The sequence below is a fragment of the Dermatophagoides pteronyssinus genome, unplaced genomic scaffold, assembly GCF_027571235.1.
Source record: "Dermatophagoides pteronyssinus isolate colony J.1.1.1.1 unplaced genomic scaffold, Derpt_VIB-CSIC_2022.12 sq0005, whole genome shotgun sequence".
Taxonomy (NCBI): domain Eukaryota; kingdom Metazoa; phylum Arthropoda; class Arachnida; order Sarcoptiformes; family Pyroglyphidae; genus Dermatophagoides; species Dermatophagoides pteronyssinus.
Window position 1 is genome coordinate 2,951,056 of NW_027461529.1, and position 23,504 is coordinate 2,974,559.

At 31.3% G+C, this 23,504-nt stretch overlaps 4 protein-coding genes across 5 annotated transcripts in view; 1 reads left to right on the forward strand and 3 right to left on the reverse strand.

Annotated features, from left to right (window-relative positions):
* The window catches only part of LOC113794668 (uncharacterized), an 84,144-nt gene extending 67,603 nt beyond the window's left edge, over positions 1–16,541 (forward strand). For both annotated transcript variants that reach the window (XM_075820124.1, XM_075820123.1), the window contains exons 5-6: positions 9,213–11,702; positions 12,122–16,541. In XM_075820124.1, coding sequence (XP_075676239.1) covers positions 9,573–11,702; positions 12,122–16,270 — 6,279 coding nt within the window. In that variant the 5' untranslated portion in view covers positions 9,213–9,572 and the 3' untranslated portion in view covers positions 16,271–16,541. The remainder of the gene's footprint in view (positions 1–9,212; positions 11,703–12,121) is intronic.
* Positions 2,266–4,171, reverse strand: LOC142645032 (uncharacterized). Its single transcript, XM_075820126.1, is given in 2 exon segments — positions 2,266–3,544; positions 3,547–4,171. Coding segments are annotated over 2 exon segments (1,809 nt in total). The 5' UTR covers positions 4,162–4,171; the 3' UTR covers positions 2,266–2,350.
* On the reverse strand, positions 4,775–6,039 carry LOC142645033 (uncharacterized). Its single transcript, XM_075820127.1, has one exon. It carries the CDS (start codon positions 6,037–6,039, stop codon positions 4,924–4,926), a length of 1,116 nt encoding a protein of 371 aa, XP_075676242.1. The 3' UTR covers positions 4,775–4,923.
* Positions 16,542–16,670: 129 nt separating the features above from the next.
* LOC113794669 (uncharacterized) overlaps positions 16,671–23,504 on the reverse strand; it is a 30,207-nt gene continuing 23,373 nt past the window's right edge. The window contains exon 5 of the mRNA XM_075820125.1: positions 16,671–17,632. Within this exon, the coding sequence (XP_075676240.1) occupies positions 16,976–17,632 (657 nt within the window). The 3' untranslated portion in view covers positions 16,671–16,975. The remainder of the gene's footprint in view (positions 17,633–23,504) is intronic.

Consider the following 23,504-nt stretch of genomic DNA (forward strand, 5'->3'; position numbering starts at 1 on the left):
CACACACACATTTATTTATATATGATGATGATGATTATTACATGGACATTATTATCATCATCAATTTCATTTATGTTGACAAATGTTTTTTACTATTTTCTTCGATAAAACATACATACCATACGACTATCCCGAAATGTTTATCTGAAAAGTTTTTCGTTTTTTTTTTGACTTGAAAATTCATATTTTTTTAATATTCAGGTTTTTATCTTTCTTGTCATATTTTCAGTGAAAAAAAAATCACTGTGGTTTCTTCTAATTGATACATTTAGGTATACCAGGATATATATGTGTATGACAGAAATCAAAAACATTATCGTCATATGCGAATCACCACCATCGATAGATTTTATCAATTTTGAATAATTTTCTAAACGAATTTGTCGAAAAATTTCAATCAAATTCCTTATTGGATTTGAATTTGATCGATTCAAATCGATCAATCGATCGATCTCACTATAGTGATGATTTCATACACCGTTCGTTCTTTTTGATACCAAAATCGAAAAAAATTACGTCATCATGACATTCAACAACCGAAACAAAAATACACACACGACATACAAAGATGGATGATAATGTTGTTGGTATGATAAATGTGTTAATACATCATTAACATCATCAGTGTATGTGTCAGGTCAAACGTCATGTTATGTTATTTAATGTAATGTAATGTCATGTCATTTTTCTTCGTTTGTTCTGTGTTTCTCTTATCACCACCTTCTTCTTCTTCATTTATTCATTAAATGTATATGAAGAATTTTACAGAACATTTTCTGAAAAACAACAACAACTGAATTAATATGAATCGAAAAGAATTTGAAAATGACACATGACAACGATATTCACTTTAAAAAGAAACACACATTTACAAAGTTGATGAGTTTAAAAAAAAAATTAAAAATAAAAATTTCAAACTAAACTAAACTAAGATGGATGAGATGTTTTTTTTTGGTATTTAATTGGTATTAGGTTAGGTTAATTTGACTGAATGAAAAAACTGAGTGACTGGTTTGTTTAACCTCGTGTAAACAAAAAATCAATATAACCCCAAAAAATGATCAAAAGTCTTGTTTGTCATTCAATGATGATACAAAGATCCTGGTTAATGATGACGATGATGATACATTAAAATTAATCCATTTTTTATCATCAAAAAAAAAACATAATTTTCTGATTGATTGATTGATGTCTGACGGACGCATGTATATTACCCAAGTAATGATAATGATAATAATCTTGATTCATTCATCTAAAATGTCTAGATTTTTCTTGTCGTTTTTTCAATGATGAATCCAGACGAAATTCATCGTTATCAGATGGAAAAAACATTTTTTTTTTGAAAACGATGATAAAAATTGAAAAAAAAAGTTTTTTGAAATTTTTAACGATTAATAAAAATGACTTAACCATCATTTCATTCATTCATTCATTTTCACTCGTTTATCTTTGCCAGAAAATCAGACCACAGAATAATGATGATTACAAAACAAAACAAAGCAAAAAAAAAAAAACATGATGCATTAGTGTTTATGGATCATTCATTTTATTTCCATTTCAAAAAAAAAAAAAAAAAATGAATGGTTGAATGAATATTCAAGATTCACCAGAAAAAAAACAAAACAAAAACTCCCATAATATTCATCATCATCATCATCATTAGAATATAGCGTGTGCAATAGTCAAACAAAATCAAGATGAAAAACCCAAAACCCAAAAAAAAGTTGTGCGTGTAGTTTTTAAAGTGCACCATCAAGTGATGATGATGGTGAAACACACAGTTCCAAAAAGCAAAAATGGATACATTGTGTGTGATGTCCTGAGCATATCAAATAGGATTAGAAAAATAGCGAAAAACTTTTTACCCCAGAAACTGAAAAAACCGAAAAATAGGCAAACACTATTGAAACGTTTCCTTTATGTGACGATGATCTACTGATCACACACACACTTCTCATACATCCTTTTGATATAACTTTGCAAGGGGAAGAAATAGAAACTTTGACTTTGTCATAAAATTTGATCTACACACACACACACGCACTTGATCTATATCAAAAAAAAAAAAAGTAAAATGAAAAAGTAAGTCGAGTAAGTTGAATGAATGAATGGAGAAATATACCATATCATTATCATCAAAATCACGTGTGTGTGTGTGTGTGTGTCCTTATAATCCGCTACTCGCCAATGCAAGGGAAACATTATAGCAGGTAGGGCGTTGTGTATGCAATTAGATAATTAGGTAAGTGAAAATAAGAGATGAAATAAACAAAGACAATTAAGTCAATATGATTAATGTTGGTTGAAATGAACTAGGATAGGAATGGGGTACATAAGTGTGTGTGTGTGATCATGGTTCACGGTTGATGTGGGCCAGACCATCCATGATAAGCCTAACATAACTTGTCCAGTCCTCCACCAAGTCTTTATTCCTGAGGACTGTTTCCAAATTCGCCAGGTCGTCCGTCTGGATGTTATGCTTAGTCGTTATACGATGTCGAAGATCAGCCCAGATTGGGCAATCCAGCATGAGATGTTCCATTGTTTGTGGTTGTTGATCGTTACATGGGCAGGCGTTGTCAACGCGGGATTTGAATCGCCATAGGTAGTGCCTAGTCGCTCCATGATTAGACAACACCTGTGTTAGATATCTGTCTATCCCGACTCTGCTCTGCCATTTCGCTGCCGTTGTCAGATCCGGGATGAGTCGGGTCGTCCACCGTCCTGTTGATGCTTCAGTGGTCCTGTCGGTCCATTCTGAATTAGTCTGATTTCTGCACTTTAATTTGTATGACACCATAGGCATTTTGTTGTACGATTCTGGCGTTATGGCTTCCAGAGTTGCCTCCTTGGCCAAACGGTCTGCAGTCTCGTTCCAGATATAGTCAGTATGAGCTTTAATCCAAAATAGCTGAACGTGGGTGCCCGTTTCCCTTAGCTCATCGATTCGATTGTTGATGTCTACCACTAGCGGGTGGCAGTTGGTCCGATCTTTGATCGCGTCCAGCGAGGACTTTGAATCAGAGAATATTTGGATTTCGCTTGTCGTTTCTGGCTGATGCAGAAGTGCCATTTTGATTGCAAATAGCTCAGCCTGGAAGACCGAGCAGTGATCCGCAAGTCTCCACTTCCGTTGATCGATAGGTTGCTGGTTTTTTGTGATGATATATGCAGCACCGGTTTGGCCATCCATTTTGCTGCCGTCGGTGAATATCGATATTTTATTGTTAGTTATTCTTCTGTCAGCGTCGTTGTGGTCGGTGATCATTAAGTAATTGGTTATGATACGTTTCCCCGGATGGGGAAGATTTGTCACTGCAACTGGGCTTTCCAGTTCAATGGTTCTGTCAATGTTTTCGGGTCTTCTCCCGAGTATCTTGGTACTTTCCATCGCTGCTCGTTCTTTGATTTTGATGTCGATTGGCGCAATGTTGCTTATTAGGAAGGTCGATGTGTATGACATAGTGTTGTTGCCTCTGCAGGCTTTGACCAATATTCTTCTTTGAATGCTTAATATTCTTTTGGCCATTTTTTTTGGTTTCCGAAGGCTTTGTGCCAGATTGAAGCTCCATATAGAGCTATTGGTTCGGCTATCATGCGATATATCAATCTCGATATGTCAGGGTTTAGGCCCCAGTTAGGTCGTACTAGTCTCGAGAGCATGTTGTATAGGTTAGTCAGCTTCTTGATGACATACTCAGCATGACTTTTAAAATTTAGCTGTTGATCTAAGACGATGCCGAGATATTTGACTTGGTTTTTCATCGCCAGTGGCTGGTTGTTGATTTTTACGTTGATGGTTCTTGCTAATTCTGAGAATCCCATGATATACGTTTTTGTCGCTGAAAAGGTTAGTTGTTTTTCATTTCCCCATTCAATAATGCTGTCTATAGCTTGTTGCGTGCGGCTAGCTAGGTTTGATGGTTCTTTGTCATGAGCCAGCAGTAGTAGATCGTCAGCAAACGCGATGATTTGGCATCCCTGTGGAAGGTCTATTTCGAAGATCGAGTCCATAAGGATATTCCATAAGGTAGGCCCTGAGATCGAGCCCTGTATGCATCCAATGTTGTTTGATCTTGTATAGTTGTCGATTTTGACGTTGCGTCCAGTGAGAAAGTTGGTGATGATCGAGTAAAGGTTAGTCCTGATTTGTTTTGACATGAGCGTCTGTGACAAGATATTATGGTTTGCTGATGGAAACGCATTTTTTATATCCATGAATACTGCCACAGTATGTTCTTTTTTTCTTCTTTTTACTCTTGATCCAGTCAACAGCATCTGATACTGCATTAATCGTGGATTTTTGTGGCGTGAAGCCGTATTGTTTTGGTGATAATTGACCTCTTTGACGGAGATCGTATGTGATTCGATCGATGATGATTTTTTCGAAGACTTTGCCAAACACAGGTAGTAGTCCAATTGGCCGATAGTTGTCTATTGATTTATAGTCGGATTTTCCAGGTTTTGGGAGGAACCTTATTGTTGCGTCTTTCCAAGGACTGGGAAAGTGTCCAAGCGATAAGCATTTGTTGAGTAGCGTTCTGATGGTCGACGTATTTGCTAATATAAATTGATGTATGATGTCGGCTGTGAGGCCGTCTGCCCCTGGTGCTTTGTTTGGATTCATACATTTGGTGGCCATTAATATTTCATGGTTTGTGATGGGGATTTCGTCATTACCGAATATTGATATATAATTTGGTTGTTGTAGGTCTGGTTCTGGATGAATTGGGAAGAACCGGTCCAGCAAAGCTATTGTGTTTGATTTGTGGTCGACGGTCGATGTGCCGTTAACTATCAAGGTGCTGGGGATTTTTCTTGTCGTATCAGCGAGTAACTTGTTTACTTTCTTGATATCTGACATTCCTTCGAGCGATTTTAGGTATTTTGTAAAACTTTCGTTGCTTTTTTTGTCTGATTTTTTTAGTATATTTGCGTTTGGTATCGATAAGAATTTGCAATTTTTGTTGAGCTGTCCAGCCATCGTTGTTTTTTTTTAGCATTTTGAAATGCATGTTTAGCTTTAGTTGTTGCTCTCTTCAATTGTACTAGTTCGTTGTCCCACCACGGGCATTTTTTTGATGAGATTAGTCCTCTTTTCTTTAAGTTATTATCGCATACAGATATGATTATTCTTGTGATTTGATGTATTAGTTCATCGATCTCTTTTGGTTTATGAATTTTGTTGATTGTTTGCTCATTGATATTATTGCTTTCCATTTCTGTTTTAAATTGGTGCGATATTGAGTCCCAGTTTGCTTGATCAGTTCTGTATCGGTATGTTGATTGCCTAATGTTGCGATTTGTTGGTTGTTCACATGTTTCTAGTATATTGAATTCAATAGCTTGGTGATCGCTGGTTATTATTGCATCAGGATTGACTTTCCATTGCTCGATGATTGCTTGAGGTGATGCCAATGTTAAGTCAATGATCGATGAGGCATTGTTTGATGAATGGATAAATGTCGGGGTTGAGCCGATATTGTGTAGATTTAAGTCATTTGTCATGAATAGATCATATAGTAGTACGCCATTGTCATCGTTATTAGGGCATCCCCATGCATTATGATGTGCGTTGAAGTCACCAGCTATTATAATTTTGTGATTTGTTGATGTTGGTAAAGCTTGTTCTATTTTGTCAATTAGTTCTTCTGTGCTGTTAACGTCGTTAGGAGGTCGATAGACACTTATCAGCCTTAATTTCCTATCATTTAATAGGATGTCTATGACGCAGAAATTGCTGTCGCTGTGTTGTTGGATCAATATTGGATTAATTGTATTGTTGTTTATGTATATTGTCGCCAATATGCGGTTGTTTGATGTATGGTGATGAAAGCAGGTGATTGGATTTATTGTCGCCGGTCTGTGGTCGTTTATAAGATATGGCTCAGACACAAAAGCGATGTCTATGTTATTCTGTAGTATGTAGTTCATAGTTTCTTTGAACGGAGCATATGCTCTCCGACAGTTTATTTGTAGGCATTTTATTGATATTGTTGGGCGGCTATGATTATGATTGTTATTTATTCTAGTATCCATAGTTGGTTTTATTAATTGTTTTTGTCAATGTTGCTTTATAGATCGGGCATTTTTTGCTGGTTGGCGAGTGACCAATGTCATCCGGTTGTTTGCTCGATGTTCCAGGTCGGTGTGCACAATTACAGCATTCTACCTTTCTATCTTTCACTGGGCAGTTTTCCTTTAGGTGTTGGCCCGGACAATGCAAGCATTGAGGGTCCTCTTCTTTTTTTGGACATTTAGCTTTGGTATGACCGAAGCCTAGGCAATGGGTACATTGGACGATCGGTAAAGCATCTTCCGCGTGTACTAAACTGAAACCAAGCGAGATGCTGCCGTTGTAAGTTCCCAAAATGATTTTCCGAATCGCCGGGCTAACTTTGATGCCAACATTGACAAGATGCTGTTTTCTATTGTTTTTGAGGTAAAGCACCGTGATGGCATCTTCGCTGTCGTAGGCGCTTTCTATGTCTTTGTTATAATTTCTTATAACGGTTGGTATTTGGGATCGGTCTATCTCTTTCGGAACCCCTTTCAAGAGTATAATGGGGTTGTTTCGTCTTGGTTCTTCCGATACCAAGTCGTTGGAAGAGTTTATAAGATTGTCGAGCCTCTCTTTTGATTTTTGGTCTTTGGAGAAGACTATTATTTTCCCGTTCGTCATCAATTTGTTTGAAATTACAGCCGTGCCTGCTGAGTTTGAGCAGACTATATTCTTGGCGGTTTGTAATGTTTCGGTTGAGGTTTTTTCTTTGTTATTTTTGAAATACAGCACCGATGCATAACTATTCTTCGGTGCGGTGGTGTTGCTTCTCGCTTGTTTTGCTGTTGCTTGAGCATACGATACAACTTTGACCTTTTCGTTTTGTTTATATAATGTCGTTTCGTTCGCGTTGCCATTTTGTTTGTTTGGTGTGTTTATGTTGAGGTCGCCATTTTGTTTGTAGGGTGTAGTTAAGTTGAGGTCGCCATTTTGTTTGCTGAGTGTTATTAGGGTCTCTTTGTTTTCGAGGACCATTTTTTCTATTTTTATTAATTTATCCATTGCGGATCTTTCTTCGATTAATTGTTGTTCCAATGCACTAATGCGACTTTGATTCTCTTTATCTTTTTCCAAAGCATGAGAATTGTTCGCCATGATGATTTCCAGTTGGGGCAATACCTTATTGTTGATTAAACTTGTTGCACGGTCGATAGATTGTTTGACGATCGACATCTTATTCTTGGAATTTTGAGTAGTGTTTGTTAATTCTCTGCAGATATTTTCCAATATCTTGCGTAAATCGCCTTCGTTGTGACTTTTGTCTGAGGCTTGATGCTGATCGTCTATTTTTTGCTGAGCCATTTTGGCCCGTTTTTCCGTTGCTGTTACAGTGTTGGTTGATCCTCTTTTCATCCCGTATATGGTCGAGGGTAACGATAAAGGAGGATAATGGGTTTCGATTAGGAGGATAATGGATTTCGATTGGGTGGATAACGGGTTTCGATTAGGAGGATGACGGATTAGGAGGATAAAAGTCGAGAGAAAAGAAAAAGAAGCGATTCAAACAGAGGTTGAAAGAGAAGAACAATGGATTTAAAGAAAAAAAACACAAAAAGAAAAACAAAAGAGAACACAATTTCAGACGACCGTCCACTTCGACTGTGTGTGTGTGTGTGTGTGTGTGTGTGTGTGTATGCTGCACTTTGTTCAGTTTTTCGCCATTATTTTTTCGTTCATTTTCTGTGTGTGTGTCACACATGAAAGCTTGATTTTTTTCCGTTTCTGGATCAAAAATATTGAGTCATTTTAGGATTTTTTTTCTTTTTCTTTCTCTGTTCGGTTTCACAATGGATGATGGGTGGTTAAATGGGATTCAATCCACTGAATCCAACCAAAAAAAATTTTTTCTAGTTTTACTTTTATGTGGACAACCAAAAAAACCAAAAACCGAAAAGTATAATCATTAATCATTGACGTTGACAACATTAAAAATCATCAACGAAAAAACAAAAACAAAAAAAAAAACATCAAGCATCAAGTTCAATGATGATGATGATGATTATTACCACATTCGACAGGCAATTATTACAATCTTTTTTTTTTTTGGGGGGTATTTTATTTTCCAAAAGAAAATACGATCAATGAATGGTTAAAATGTGGTCCATTTTGACTTTTCTTCTTGATCATATCATATAACCGAATCAAACACACTGAAACACTTTAGAGTATGTACGGTACAAAGTTCAAAAACATTACAATTCTGTGTGTGTGTGTATGTGAAAATGGATCAAACCATCATTATTTTGTGGCAAATAATGATAATCTCTTGGTTTTTTGTGTTGATTGATAAAATTGGCTGTTTTTTTTATCGCTCAATAAATTTTATTTTTAGTCCGAAATGGTTGTTTTTGTTGTTGCTGAAACTAACTTGCAAAATGGTTGTTGTTTTTCTTCGAAAAATTTTAAAAAAAAACTTGATAATGACGATGCCATCTAGTGTTGAAATCGAGCAAAAAAAAATTTCATTTTTTTTCCAAAAAAAAGCAAAAGTAAAAAAATAGGAAATGTGAATCCAGGATGTTTTTTACTTTACTTTCGAAAAAAAGTAAAAAAAAATTACTTTTTGAATTACGTTTACTTTCTGTCCTAAAAAAACTGTTGTAATAATGATTAATGATGATGATGATGATGATCAATATAAAATGATTAATCTTACTTTAATTTTTTGGTAACATTGCACACAAACAAACAAACAACAATTTTCATCATCAACATTTCCAGCAATTTTCCCTGAAAAGATCAATTGATTTTTCGTAAATTTCTTTTTCCATTTCAAAATGATGATGATTAAAAATTCTTTTTTTGCTTGTCATTCGAGGATTATCATTGAAAACACAATGGTAAAAACAACAACAAGAAATTGACAACGAAGAAAAGTCTAAAATTTCTTGTTTTGTTGACATAAATTATGACAAATTTTTTCGCAATCCAAGAAAGAATGATCATCATCATTATCGATACCAATTAAAATGGATTTATTTCCTTTTTCATTTGCTCCATCCAAGCATCTTTTTTTCTTTTCTTTTTTTTTTGTTGTTGTTGTCGAATTTTATAAGAAAAAAATTCCATAACTATAATCATCATCATTATGATTCTGGAAAAATGAAATAATCAATCTCTTTTTCTCTCGTTTTTCTCTATCTTGTTTTAGATTTTCTATTCGCATTTTGGTTTCCGGAATCACAATTTCATTGTGACAATTTGGTGAAAACGTGAAACAACAAAGAAATATTAAACCGAAAAAGCAATGAATCAATGAATCAATCAGGAAGAAAAAAATTGAATCAAAAATCAAAAATGAAATGTAGTAGAAATTGACGACAATCGACCAATCAATCAATCAATTGATTTTTTTTCTTCATTCATTTAATAACAACAAACAGAAAAACTTTGAAATTTTTTCTTCAAACAAGGTGCCATTCTTCTTCTTCTTCATCAGATCATCACTTTTTTAACACTTTTTTTTTCACAAATATCAACAAACAAACAGCATCAAATTGGTGCTGGGGTAATGATGACAAGAAATATAAATTTCAAATCCATCATCACTATCAATGATGATGATGATGATTATCATCATAAACAACCAAAACATTTTGATCGTTGGCGTAGAAAATTTAAGAAAAATTCTGAATCAACCAAAATTATTGCCAAAATCAATAAAATGACAGCTACTACTACTACTACTGATAATCAAGATATTTTAGTAATTAATTCTGTGATAATTAACGATTCTTTTACAAATGATGATGATTATCATCAAACAACAAATATGAAAAAACAACAGCAACAACATGATGATGACAAATTTTTCAAAAATGGTGATAATATTGATGATCTCTATGATTATGATGATGATAGTGAGATCAAAATACAAAGGCCTAATTACAGCAACAATGGTGATCAATATTGTTGTCTTCGTAAAAGATTTTATCATAGTCGTTCATCATCATTATCATTATTAACATCTTCAAAATCTTCATCATCAATGATCTTTATGATGATGATAATATCATCAATAATATTAATGATGGTAACAATTGGTTATTGTCGTCATTATATAGCACCAGGTCCATGTACATGGACACATATTATGTCCAATAATCAACAACAACAATTAGTTCGTGATAATCGTTTCAAGTCATCATCATCATCGTTACCATTACCATCATCATTAACAACATCGACAACAAATGAGCTGAGTCATAATAATCATCATCATCACCATTCATCATCTGATACATTATCATCATCCGCATCATCAACAAATGATTTTGATGTATCATTACGTTGTTCAATACCAATATTAACGCCTTATACATTAAATATATCACTTATTGATCCAATACATACAATACGTTTATTGATACAATGTTTTGGTACAAATAATAATGATAATGATAATTTTGGTGGTGGTAGTTTTGATGGTAATTATCATCATCATCATCATCAAACATTATTTCAATTTGATGATCATCAACATTCATCGACAACAATCAATAATAGACAATCATCATATCAACGTTCAACATTACGTAATAACAATGGTATTGGTATTGGTAGCCAACAACAATCAATCAATCAACCATTTGAACATTTACATTCATTACAATCATTACAAATTGATGATTGTTTATTTGATCGTATACCATCCGATATATTTCGTGGCTTATTATCATTAAAAAATTTAACAATACGTCGTTCATCAACAAATATTATTCAGAAAAATGATAATAATGGTGATCAATCAACATTGAACATTGATGATGATCTTATTATTGAACAATATTCATTTCGTCATATTGAATCAACTGTTGAACATTTAGATTTAAGTAAAAATGGTATTAAATCATTACCAAATGATTTATTTTGTCCATTTTTAACATTACATACATTAAATTTATCAAATAATTTTCTAAATAATTTGGTTAGTTTTGGTCTAATCGATCCGGCAACTGGTCGTCTTTGTTTACAAGAATTATATCATTTAGATTTATCAAATAATCATTTAGAATTTGTACCTGAAACAAGTGGTGTTGCTGCATTGAAAAATTTACAATATTTAAATCTTTCATCCAATCATATAACCGAAATTACTGAATTAGCATTTTCAGCATTACGACGTTTGCATGTACTTGATTTATCTGGTAATCGTTTACGTACATTACCTGGTCGTATGTTTCGTGATTCCGATGAACTACGTGAATTACATTTGGCTAATAATGGTCTTATTGAATTACCTGTTGGCCTATTTCAAGGTTTATCTAAATTACAAATATTAAATATTGCCGATAATCAAATAACATCCGATACATTAACACCGGAAACATTTGCCGATCTAATACGTGTTATAAAATTAAATTTATCTGGTAATAATTTACATCGTTTACCAGCATCAATATTTCAAAATCAATATTCATTACAAATATTATCATTGGAAAATAATCAATTGGAAATTATTGATGAAGGTTCATTTTCAACATTATATAATTTACAACAATTAATTTTATCGGGTAATCGTTTTCGTCATCTACCGGAATCAATTTTATCCGGATTATTTGTTTTACAACATCTTTCATTATCAAATAATCAATTAGAACATATACATGAAGATGCATTTAAAAATTGTAGCAATTTACAGGTTTGTAGCAATTTTTTTTTCTTTATTCTGTTTTCTTCCTTTATATAAAAAATAATAATTTTCCAATAATGAAACGCACTGGTGGTGTAATATGATCATAGAAAAAAAATTCTCAACAGTGAATCTTAATTGATGATTTTTTTCGTTTTTCTTTTTTTTGCTTCTAATTAATTAATTAATCTCAATTATAATTAATTAGTTTTTTTTCACTGTCATTTTTCCTATCACCAACCAAATGGCACCAGAAAAAAAATGTGTCGAAAGCAAAATAGAAACTTGCATGTCTTATACACAGAGAGAATAATTTGATAAAATCTTTCGCTTTTCTTTTTCATTTATATATTCACAATATGTGCATTTTATTAATTTTCTTCTTCGTTTTTCTTCGTTTTTTCTCCTCATTCGATACATATATATAGAATCTGGATTTATCATCAAATCGTTTGACAACAATTCCCATGGCTATACGTTCATTGAACAAATTGTATCAATTAAATTTAGGTGGAAATAAATTTACAACATGGACCGATTCAACAGCATTGATCAATACAAAGATTAAAAAATTCGATCTAAGTGATAATTATTTAGTGAATATATCACGTAATGCATTACGACCATTATCAAAAACATTACAACAATTATATTTGGGTGGTAATCGTTTACGTTCATTAGATAAAGATATATTTATTGATCTACAAAAAACATTACGTTTATTACGATTAGAACGTAATGAATTTACTGATATAATATCATCAACATCGACATCGACATCAACAACATTTCCAACAATCAAACAATTAGATCGATTACAAATATTTAATATTAGTTATAATAAAATCAAACATTTTGATTATTCAATCATACCGAACAATTTGATTATATTGGATATATCGGGTAATCGTTTGGATAAATTATCCAATCAAGATTATGAACAACAACAATTACGTTTAGAACAATTGAATGTTAATGAAAATCAATTGAAAGAAATTACAGCAATATCGATACCGAATTCAATACGAATATTGAATATACGACAAAATCGTTTGGAAAAAATTGATCAATTTGCATTTGTTGCCAAACATAATATAACGTTTGTTGATTTACGTAATAATTCATTACGTCGTATTGATAATAATGCATTTCGTTTGGGTGTCCAACGACCAACAACTGGTTATCATCAATCAGCAGATTATCGATCAGCATTATCAATATCATCCATTGATTTGGAACAGATAGAAGATAATGATAATGGAAAAAATCTGCCCGCACCAATATTTTTAATATCTGGAAATCCATATTTTTGTGATTGTACAATGGAATGGCTGCAACGTGTTAATCAATTAGTTGGTGGTGTAACCGGTTCTGGTCAAATATCAACATATCCAAAAATTGGTGATCTTGATCATGTTGAATGTGAATTAGCATTTTCTCGTCAATCATTAGCTAATAATCGATCTATTTCTACTTCTGTTGCGACTATTTCGAATGAATCAACAACAGCGACTGCAAAATCTAAATCACCAAATAACCATCGAATACCATTATTATTAGCAAATTCATCCAATTTTCTATGTCGTTATCGTTCACATTGTTTTGCTTTATGTCATTGTTGTGAATTTGATGCTTGTGATTGTGAAATGATGTGTCCGGAAAATTGTACCTGTTATTATGATCAAACATGGAATACAAATATTGTTGATTGTAGTGGTGGTCATTATCAACAAGTACCATTACGTATACCGATGGATGTTACATCATTATATTTGGATGGTAATCATTTACAAATATTAAATCCACATACATTTATTGGCAGGAAAAATCTACGCATATTACATTTAAATCATTCATCAATTGAACAAATATCGAATCGTAGTTTTAATGGTTTAGTTTATTTAGAAGAATTATATTTAGAAAATAATTTATTAACAGCATTATATGGTTATGAATTTGAAAGTTTACATTATCTGACCATATTGAATTTGCAAAATAATCGTCTATCATTTATAAATGATAAAACATTTTATCAATTACGTTCATTACAATCATTACGTATTGATCATAATCATTTACAAACATTTGGTCAATGGTTTGCTATTGAACCGACATCATTGACAATTCAATCATCTGTCAATCAAAATCATCATATTCATCATCATAATCATCCTCATCATCAAAATATATTATCATTACGTTTAGGTGATAATCCATGGTCATGTCAATGTCAATCATTATCAATAATGTATGAAATATTATGGCAATTACGGCAACATATATCGGTTATTGATTATCAACAAATACGTTGTCAACCAAATGGTTCAACATTATTTGTTGGTGGTAGTTCGGCAAATCATTTAATTGATAAATGTAATCTGACCCGACAATATTATCTAATGTTAAATACACCAACATCGACGACAACAAACGGTGGGTTATTGAATCCATTGATCGAACAATCATCATCATCATCATCGCCGATACAACATCAAGATTATTATCCAGCAACAGTAAGACCACCAACACCAGCACCATCACCATCATTACATCAATCAACATCATCATCATCATATCCACAGAATGCAAATAATTTTGATTCAATTTATCATCATCAATCAAGACCAATAAACAATAACAATCAAAATAATAATAATGATGATGATGATGATAATGATCCTGATCTTACTTATCAACCAATTGATCTATTAGGTGGTTTAAGACCAAAATTATTACCACCATCACCCCCACAATTACCACCATCGATACAAAATCAATCATATTGGCCATCAGGTTCACATTTTTCAATACCATCATCATCATCAACGACGACATCGATGACATTTAATTCATCATCATGGTTTTGGATGATATTCATACCATCCATTCTTCTGATATTATCAATGACATTATTTTTAACAATACGTTTTAAACAAGATATACAATTATGGTTTTATGGTCATTATGGTATACGTTTATTTGAATCGGGATTTTGTTTTGGTTCCAATGATAATTCATCATCAAATTCTGGTTCTGGATCCGGATCAATTGGATCTACATCAAGATCACGTAAACGTAATGGTCGTAATGGTAATAATGGTAGTGGTTTTAATGATAATTATGTTCGAGATAGTGAAAAATTATTTGATGCATTTGTTATTTATGCTCGGCAAGATGAATCATTTGTTGCTCAACAATTAGCAGCTGAATTAGAATGTGGTTATCCACCATATCGTTTATGTTTACGTTATCGTGATTTACCTGCACCACCACCACCAACGACAACAGCAACAAATTTAGATTCATTAACAACAACATCATCATCATCACCAATATCCAATGGTATAATGTCAACAAAAGATCATGGTTATGCATTTGATGCTGTTACACAAGCAATTGAATGTTCACGTCGTACATTAGTTGTTATATCGGAACAATTTTTACAATCAGAATGGTGTAAATTTGAATTAAAAGCAGCACATCAAGAAACATTGACCAGTTGTAAAACACATCGATTAATTGTTGTTGTTGTACCGACACAGCAACAACAACAACAACAACAACCATTAGTTAGTTCGCCAATGACATCTCCTACATTATCAACACAAATTCAAATGAATAACAATAACAATAATAATACACCAGCTAAACAAGCCGAATCATTATTACAACGTTTAGATACGGAAACAAAAACTTGTATACGTGGTGTAACAATATTAACATGGCAAGAACGTCGTTTTTGGGAAAAATTACGTTTTGCAATGCCAGCTAATTCTACAGTTGGTATTAATCATACTGGTAATGTTAACAATACTACTAGTGGTGGATTATCATCATCATTAGGTGTTATTGGATCAATGAGTGGTGCACTTGGATCATTAACATTTGGTAATAATAATAATACCATGATCAGTAATATTGGTAGAAATCATCATCATCATCATCAACATCATGGACCAGTTGTTGTTGATAATTTAAAAGGACGTACATCGACAGTTGTTGTTACAACAAATAATTGTGGTTATCCAACATTACAACCATCATCATTAAGTTCATCATCATCATTGGCAAGAAGTTCAATTCTTTATGATACAACAACATTGAACAATCATCATCAACAACAACAACAACAAATCTATCAACATCATTATCATTATGCACAATTACCATCAACAACAACAACAAATCAATCAGATCGATCAACAATTAATCAATCAACAATGTCATTACATAAATTAGGTAAAAATAATAATAATAATAATACATTTCAAACAAAACCATTACCACCGCCACCAAATCAACCATTACCGCCATTGCCATCATCATTGATTAATAATAATAATAATTCTGTTATACAAAGTCCATTACTTCATTCAAATCATCATCAACAACAACAACAACAACAGGCACCACCTCCATATGTAGAATATACAAATCAACAACAACAAATGATTATTGAATCAAATCCAGATTGTACAAATCAACAACAAACAATGTTAAATTTACATGGTAGACGTCCACAACAATCATCTTATTATTTAACACAACAACAACAACGTACAAGGGCGCCATTATAATTTTTTTCTATCTGTTTTTGTTTTGTTTTATTTTGTAAATATGAATTTTCATTTTCTACACACACACCATGTATTGATGATCAATTTTTCTCATCAATTTTATATATTGGCCTTTTTTTTGTAATTTCTGTATTTTATCATCATCATTACTTGTCATCTTTGTAATTATTTTATTACACTTACCTTTATATTATAAAAATTCTGTAATTCTGATAACAATTTTTTTCTTCTTCTTTCTCTCACTCTCGCTACAGCCAGAAAATTTATTCTTTGAAAAAAAAATTGTAATTTGTAATATTTTAAGTAAAAATTATTATTATTATTATTAAATGTGAAGAATAAAATAAGTAAATAAAATAAAAAATTATTTCTTTATTAATTATTGATCATGGGGAGAAGATTTGTAAAAAAAATTAATTTTATTAAAAATGCTGATGATGATAATGTAATTATTTGATATGAAAAAATGTATGTTAACAAAAAAAAAGTGATGGACGAATCGATTGATTGAATTTCACAAAATAACGTTAATGATTGATTTTTTTTTTTTTTGAATATTTTTCTTTATATTAATTATGATGGAGAAAAAAAACAAGATGCTAAACAAAATGAAATGAAATGGCCTTAAAACCGATGAAAATTGATGGTTTTTTCTGTTTGTTTGTTTGATGAATTGCTGATGATTTTCGCCGGTTTGTTATTCGTTTAACAAGCAACATTATACCACCAATCACAAACACCATTCTTTGAATTAAAAACCGTACCGATTGGACAAAGAAATGAATGCATTTGACCATTTTGACAAATATGCCATACCTGACAGCCAGTTTCTTCATCTGGATAAACACCATCAGATTTTTTATCATTACATTCGAATGATGTTTTTGGTATTGTATTTAATGATGCTTTTGGTGAACCACTACCAATACCAGCAATTGGTTTACGTTGTTTCAATGATGATGATGATGATTTTTTCTTCTTGCTATTACCGTTATTATCTGATTGATGATGATTAGATGGTATCAATGAATTATGATTATGATTATGATGGCTAATTGTTTCGGATGTTTCAATCATATCATCATAATGTCGATGTTGTTGACCATTATCATTTTCATCCGCATAATAATCATCATCATCCTCATAATCATCGTTATTACTGCCATTATCATTATCATTATTTGAATGATTTTTATCGGTTAATTTTTTATTACGTAATTTTTGTTGATTTAGTGATGATGGTTCTGAATGACCATTCGATTGATAATGGCGACGTCTTGATTTTTTTGTTTTTCTTTTTCTCATTGAATAATTTTGATTCGAATTATAACGATGACGATTTCTTTGTCGTTTTGTTTTATTCTTTGCAAAAAAAAGTAGTAGTGGTAGTTTGTGGGAGTTTGTGGGAGTGGGAAAATAGAAAGAAAAAAATAAAATGATTAGTAAAATAAAATTTTGGGAAATTTTCCGGAAAATTTTTTTAAAAAGAAAAAAAATATAACAAAAAGAACCTATAACAATAATAATACAAAGAAAAGAAAAGAAAATTTTTTCAGCTTTTCATTAAACTGATGATGATCATGATTTTCGCTGATTAATTGTTTCGTTCATTCTTCTTTTGTTGTTGTTTGTTTCGACCAAACAAAATGAAAAAATCCAGAAAAAATCAAAACTTGAACGAATTTCGAAAAAAAAACGAATGAAAAGAACAAAAAAGAGTTTAAAATTCTCTAGCTTAGTAGTGGATGATGATGATGAACAACAACAAGAATGGACCCCATTTCTTTTTTTCTGTTTCCTACTAATATTGATGATGTTCTGATAACAACAACAACAACAAAATCCCAAATGACAATATCTTTTTGTAAAAATGATTTTATTTTTATTTTTTTTTTGACTGTGTAAAAAAAAAAACTTAAATTATTATTAGTAAATGATAATAATCATCATCATCACCAACGACAATGATTATGATGATAATAATAATAATGATGATTATAATGATGATGATGATGATGACAGTCGTTGTTTGTAATAATAATAATAATAATTGTCTAAGATTCTAGGCTTAAGATTTTTTTTTCTTTGGTTCTGGATTGAGGAAAAAAAAGGATGGGTGGGTGGAAATAGTGTGCCAACAAAAAAAAACTATTTCCACTATTATAACATAAAAAAATTGGTCGAAGAAATAAATGAATGATTCTTGAACACACTCAGACAGACAATAAGAATCTTAACAGCAACCAAAGAAATTAGTGCAAAACTTGAATCAAATAAAAATTGCAACCAAGAATGATAATAAGGACAACAGCAGCAGAGAAAAAAAAACCATCAATTATCAAATCAAATCGATTAATAACAAACATACACATACACACATTCCATTCATAAACGACATACAAAGGCAATGATGATGATGATGATGGTGGAACAAAAACGATTCATTCATTACACCCACTCAAACAAACCAGCCAAACAATCTTATTATCTTTCTGTTATCACATCAAACGCTGAATGAAAATGAATGAATTGAAATTGGCAAAAAGACAGTGAAAGAATCCAAGAACCTTAAAGACAATCTTTTCTTTTCTTTTTTTCGTAAAACTTTCTTACAATTATCGAAATGAATCATCATTATTATTTTAAAGATGGTAATTTTTCTTTTTTCCTTTTTTTCGGTTGTTACAATTTTTTTTAAATGTTATCATCGTTAATTGGTAGGTTTCCTATGTCTTAAAGAATCCAAAAAGAAAGTTTCAAAAAAAAAAAAATTTTTGATTTGAAATTTCTTCTCTGGATACGTTTTTTTTAAAAAAAAGACGCCAAACGATCATCATCATTGTGTAAACTGAGGAAAAGGAAAGGAAAAGGAAAAAATCTTGACTTTAACGATGATGATGATGATGATAAACGAAAATGCCATTTGTTTTTTGGTTTTTTTTCTTGGCTAGTTGTCAAGATAAACGAACAACAGAAAACCTTATTTGCCAATCTTTAATTCTTTTTGATTTTTCTTTCTTTCTTTCCTGTCTTTTTCTAAAGAGATCAATGTTTGCTTGTTGTTGAAACTTTCATTTTTTTTATCTGGTAATGTTATTTATGTATTTTTTGCTTGTTTGTTTGTTTGGTTTGATATCAACGAAAGTTTAATTTCCGTTTTGTTGTTGTTATCTTTGTTTGTTTTTTTTTTTTTTTGATTCGAGCCGGATGACAAATATATTGAGAATAACAGAAGAAGAAGAAGAATGAGAATGAGAAACAAGGACATATGACATCCATCTTATCATCATTGAATTAATGTTTTGACCATTATCATCATCATCATCATAAGCATGGACATTATAAACAATATAAGAACCGAAAAAACAAAAACAAAAATTCAAAAAAAAAGAAAATGAAAGAAAGATTTTCCCATTCTTCTTTTTTCTTCTATTTCGAAGATTTTCATTTTCATCATATTGTGTGATCCATCATAATTCACACTGCCAGCCAACCAGCCAGCCTGGCCAGATATTTGAAAAACAAAGATGTTAATACATACTCCATGGATTCTATGGATTCTGTAGATTCAGTGTTTGGTTGGTTCGTGCTTTCCAATAATGTTTCACTAATAATTTTCACTATGTGAACAAAAAAAATGTTTCTTTTTTTTCGTTTTTTTCGTTTTTTTGGTTGGCTTTTCACCACAATCAATCATCGATTGGTGGCGGCAAACACCACCACCACCACCGTCATCATCATACACTGAAAGTGATTCAAAAAAAAAGAAGAAAGAATATTCTTTTCTTTTTTTGGCTAAGAATAAGTCGATTTTTTTCCATTTTCATCATCATCATTATAAACATTGAAAATTTTTTTTCGCCATTGGATTTTCTCGATTGATAATGGATCTCTATTCCTCTCACTTTCTCTTTTCTACGTGAAAAAATCGAACCAGAAAGAAAACCAGAAAATTTTTTTTCTGGTTCCAATAGAAAAATCAATGACTATGATCAAAGATGATGATCAGCCAAAAAAGCTAATTGAATATTCATTTTTGGGCGTCATTCTTTTTCCTTTCTTTTCTTTTGGGTGTTGGTTGATGATGATGATGGTGATTTTCCAATCTCCATATCATTTTCCTTTTTTTGGAAACATTATTCTTTTTGTTCATCCAATTTGTCATTTTGCCTAAAAAATTCATTCATTCATGATTCTGTAGTGCCTAGTTTCTTTTCTATTCTTTTGACATTTTCATACAATAAAAGTTTTCAAATTAGTTTCATTTTTTTATTGAAGCTAATTCTTTCTTCAAAAAGAATTCTTTGTTAACCCCAAGAAAAGTCCCAAAAAATCTTGCATTGTTTCCGTATTTGTCTTCAATTTATCATTTGAAAAATGCGAATTTTTTTTAAATGTTCCATATAATTAACTACTCAAGTTAGTTAGTTAATTTTTTTAAAAAAGAAATAACAATAAAAATGATGATTTTTTTTCCTTTCATCATGATGATGATCAATTTAGCATCAATTTTTTTGTTTCGTCTAAGCTGTCCCCTTCATAATAATAGTAATAATAATAATTTCCAATGATGATGATAATAATAATGATATATAGCCATATTTTTGATTGTCCTTTCTTTTTTGTTCTCCGCTGTTGCTGGATTATTCTCAATTGATTTTCTCTCATTTTTCTCTTTTCTCGTTTTTTTGGATCATTCTGGAATTTGTTTCTGAAACTCCCTGCTTTTTTCTGGTGAAACAAAAAAGCCAGAATCATAAGATCAGCCCAACATGAAAAAACAAATGCCGTTTGCTTTATTTGATGGTCACCCAAGTAATAATCATCTTTTCATTTTTTTGTTTGGCCAGAAAATCGTATGGAAACAGAAAAAATATATATTTTCCTGGTTTATTATCCGAATAGAATAACTTTAATGTAGTGAGTAAAATGTAGAAAAAGTGTCAGAAACAGAGAAAAAAATTAGAAAATTTCCAAATCACCAAATATCACTCAACTGGATTTTTTTCTTCAATTTTCTCTCCCCCTCCCCTCTCGTTATTGTTTTGGTCAAGATAATAAAAAGTGATGATGATGGTGGTGGTGGTGATGGGGGGAAGGGAAACAAAAAAGTTCGATAACAGAGGATTAATATATTCAAGCTTAGTGTAAATTCGATTGAACTGAATTTTCAATCGTTTTTTTTTCATTTCGTAAACAAATTTTCTTCTGTTTTCTGTTTTTCGTCGAACTAAAAAAAAAGAATTGAATGGGGTAACGAAAACGAAAACAAAAAAACTTAAAGAATTGATGATTCAGCTAGAATAACAATGATAATAAACATTCACATCATCATCACAATATTTGACTGGTTTGTTTCAGTTTTTTTCTTTTGTCTTTATCGAATTGAAACAACTGAATCAAAAGAATCGAAAAGAACAAAACTTTTTTTTTTTGTTCAACCGGGCAATTTGAAATTAATGGAATTTCTACTTTTTTTTTTTTGCTTTTTCTCTGTCTGTCTGTCTGTCTTATCGATGAAATTGAAATTGAACATGATGAAGAAGAAGAAGGAAAAAGATTTGGTCCATATTTTCTTGTTTTCGACATTGTCAAATTTTTTTTGTTTTTTTTGTTTCAAAAACAACAAAGATTTATAGATTTTTCATCATCATCAACAACCTCGGCGTCATCATTATTATCATCGGTTTCTTTTTTGCTTTTTGTCTTGTCTTGTCTTGTCTTGCCTTTCCGACAGACGAAAGAAACATACAAATTCTCTGTTTATATCAAACAAAGAATTTTTCCGTTCGTTTTGTTTTGTTTGATAAAATCTTGATCTAGCCTATAGGGATGAAATGAACACAAGCAAGAAAAATTTTTTTTTTGTTGAAAATATGGCGCCATAAACTGACCATCATCATTATTTTTCTGGCTGCAAAAAAACTCAATTTAAACTGATTTTTTTTCTGGTTCATTTTAATTTGTTGTTTGAACGAACGAACGAACAACAACAATAGAAAATTAAACTAATCAAACAAATAAGTTTGTGTTGGGCGACAACAACGAAAAACAAGAAAAAACAAAATTGGATCCATCAAACAAATGCAATTAATAATAATAATGATGATGATGATGATGAAAAGCAGAAAAAATTTGTCATTTGCTTTGGGTCATTCTGTTGGACTTCATCAAAAAACATCTTTTTTTTACTTTTCTGGCCTTCCTTAATCCTTTTGATCGCACAAACCTTTCAACAAAAAACGAAAACATCATCATCATCATTTGAGAAACATTGTTTCAGAAGAAAAACAAAGATTATTATTATTATTTTTATTCGCTTGAATCGATAATGTTGTTGATGATGGTTACATTTTATTTACCACTTATTCAATCAACCGATATATTCATTCAGATATCGATTACAACCAACAAAAAACACACACTTTATTCACTAAAATAAAGATATTAAGTGAAACAACAACAAACCAACAAGCCTTCTGGTTATGTATTTTTGTTCTACCATATAGAACATTTTCATCATCATCATCATCATCAAGAATATTCATCAAACCGGAATAACCAGAAAAACCATAGACCAGAAAAAAAGAAGAATTTCATTTGTGTGAATTGATTACAATTGTGTGGTAATGTTTGGCCAACAGAAAAAAAACATCTGAAGAAAAAAAATAATGATGATGATGATGATCGACAATGCCATAGGGCAGTCTGTCAATGGATTCTCCTATACAATATGTGTGTTCTACGGATCGAAAAACGGTGTGTTTTTTCGTTTTGTTTTTTGTTTTTTGTTTTCATCGATGATGATGTTGTCGTCGAATGATAAATTGAAAATTAAATGGAAAAATTTTCTTTCAATGCCTAAAGGCTAAAATTGTACGGAACGAAACGCAACAACAACCGAACGAATGGATGGATATAATGTGTGAAAGAAATAAAAAAATGGGAAATTTTTCAAACTAAATTAAATCAATATTTTTGAAACTTTGCACCCGAATTTAACAATAAAAAAATGAAATCAAGTGCAATTCGTTCGTTGGATGAAACAAAATAATGATCGAACGATGATCGAGTGATGAACGCATTTTGAATTTTAATTTTTTCACTTCGTTACTTGGACAATCCGATGATGATTTTTGATCGTTTTTTATATCGATACACCATCGATCTATATTTTGGAAAAATTTCAGACTAACAGAATTTTTTTTGTACGACAAAGAAAAAAGAAAATCAT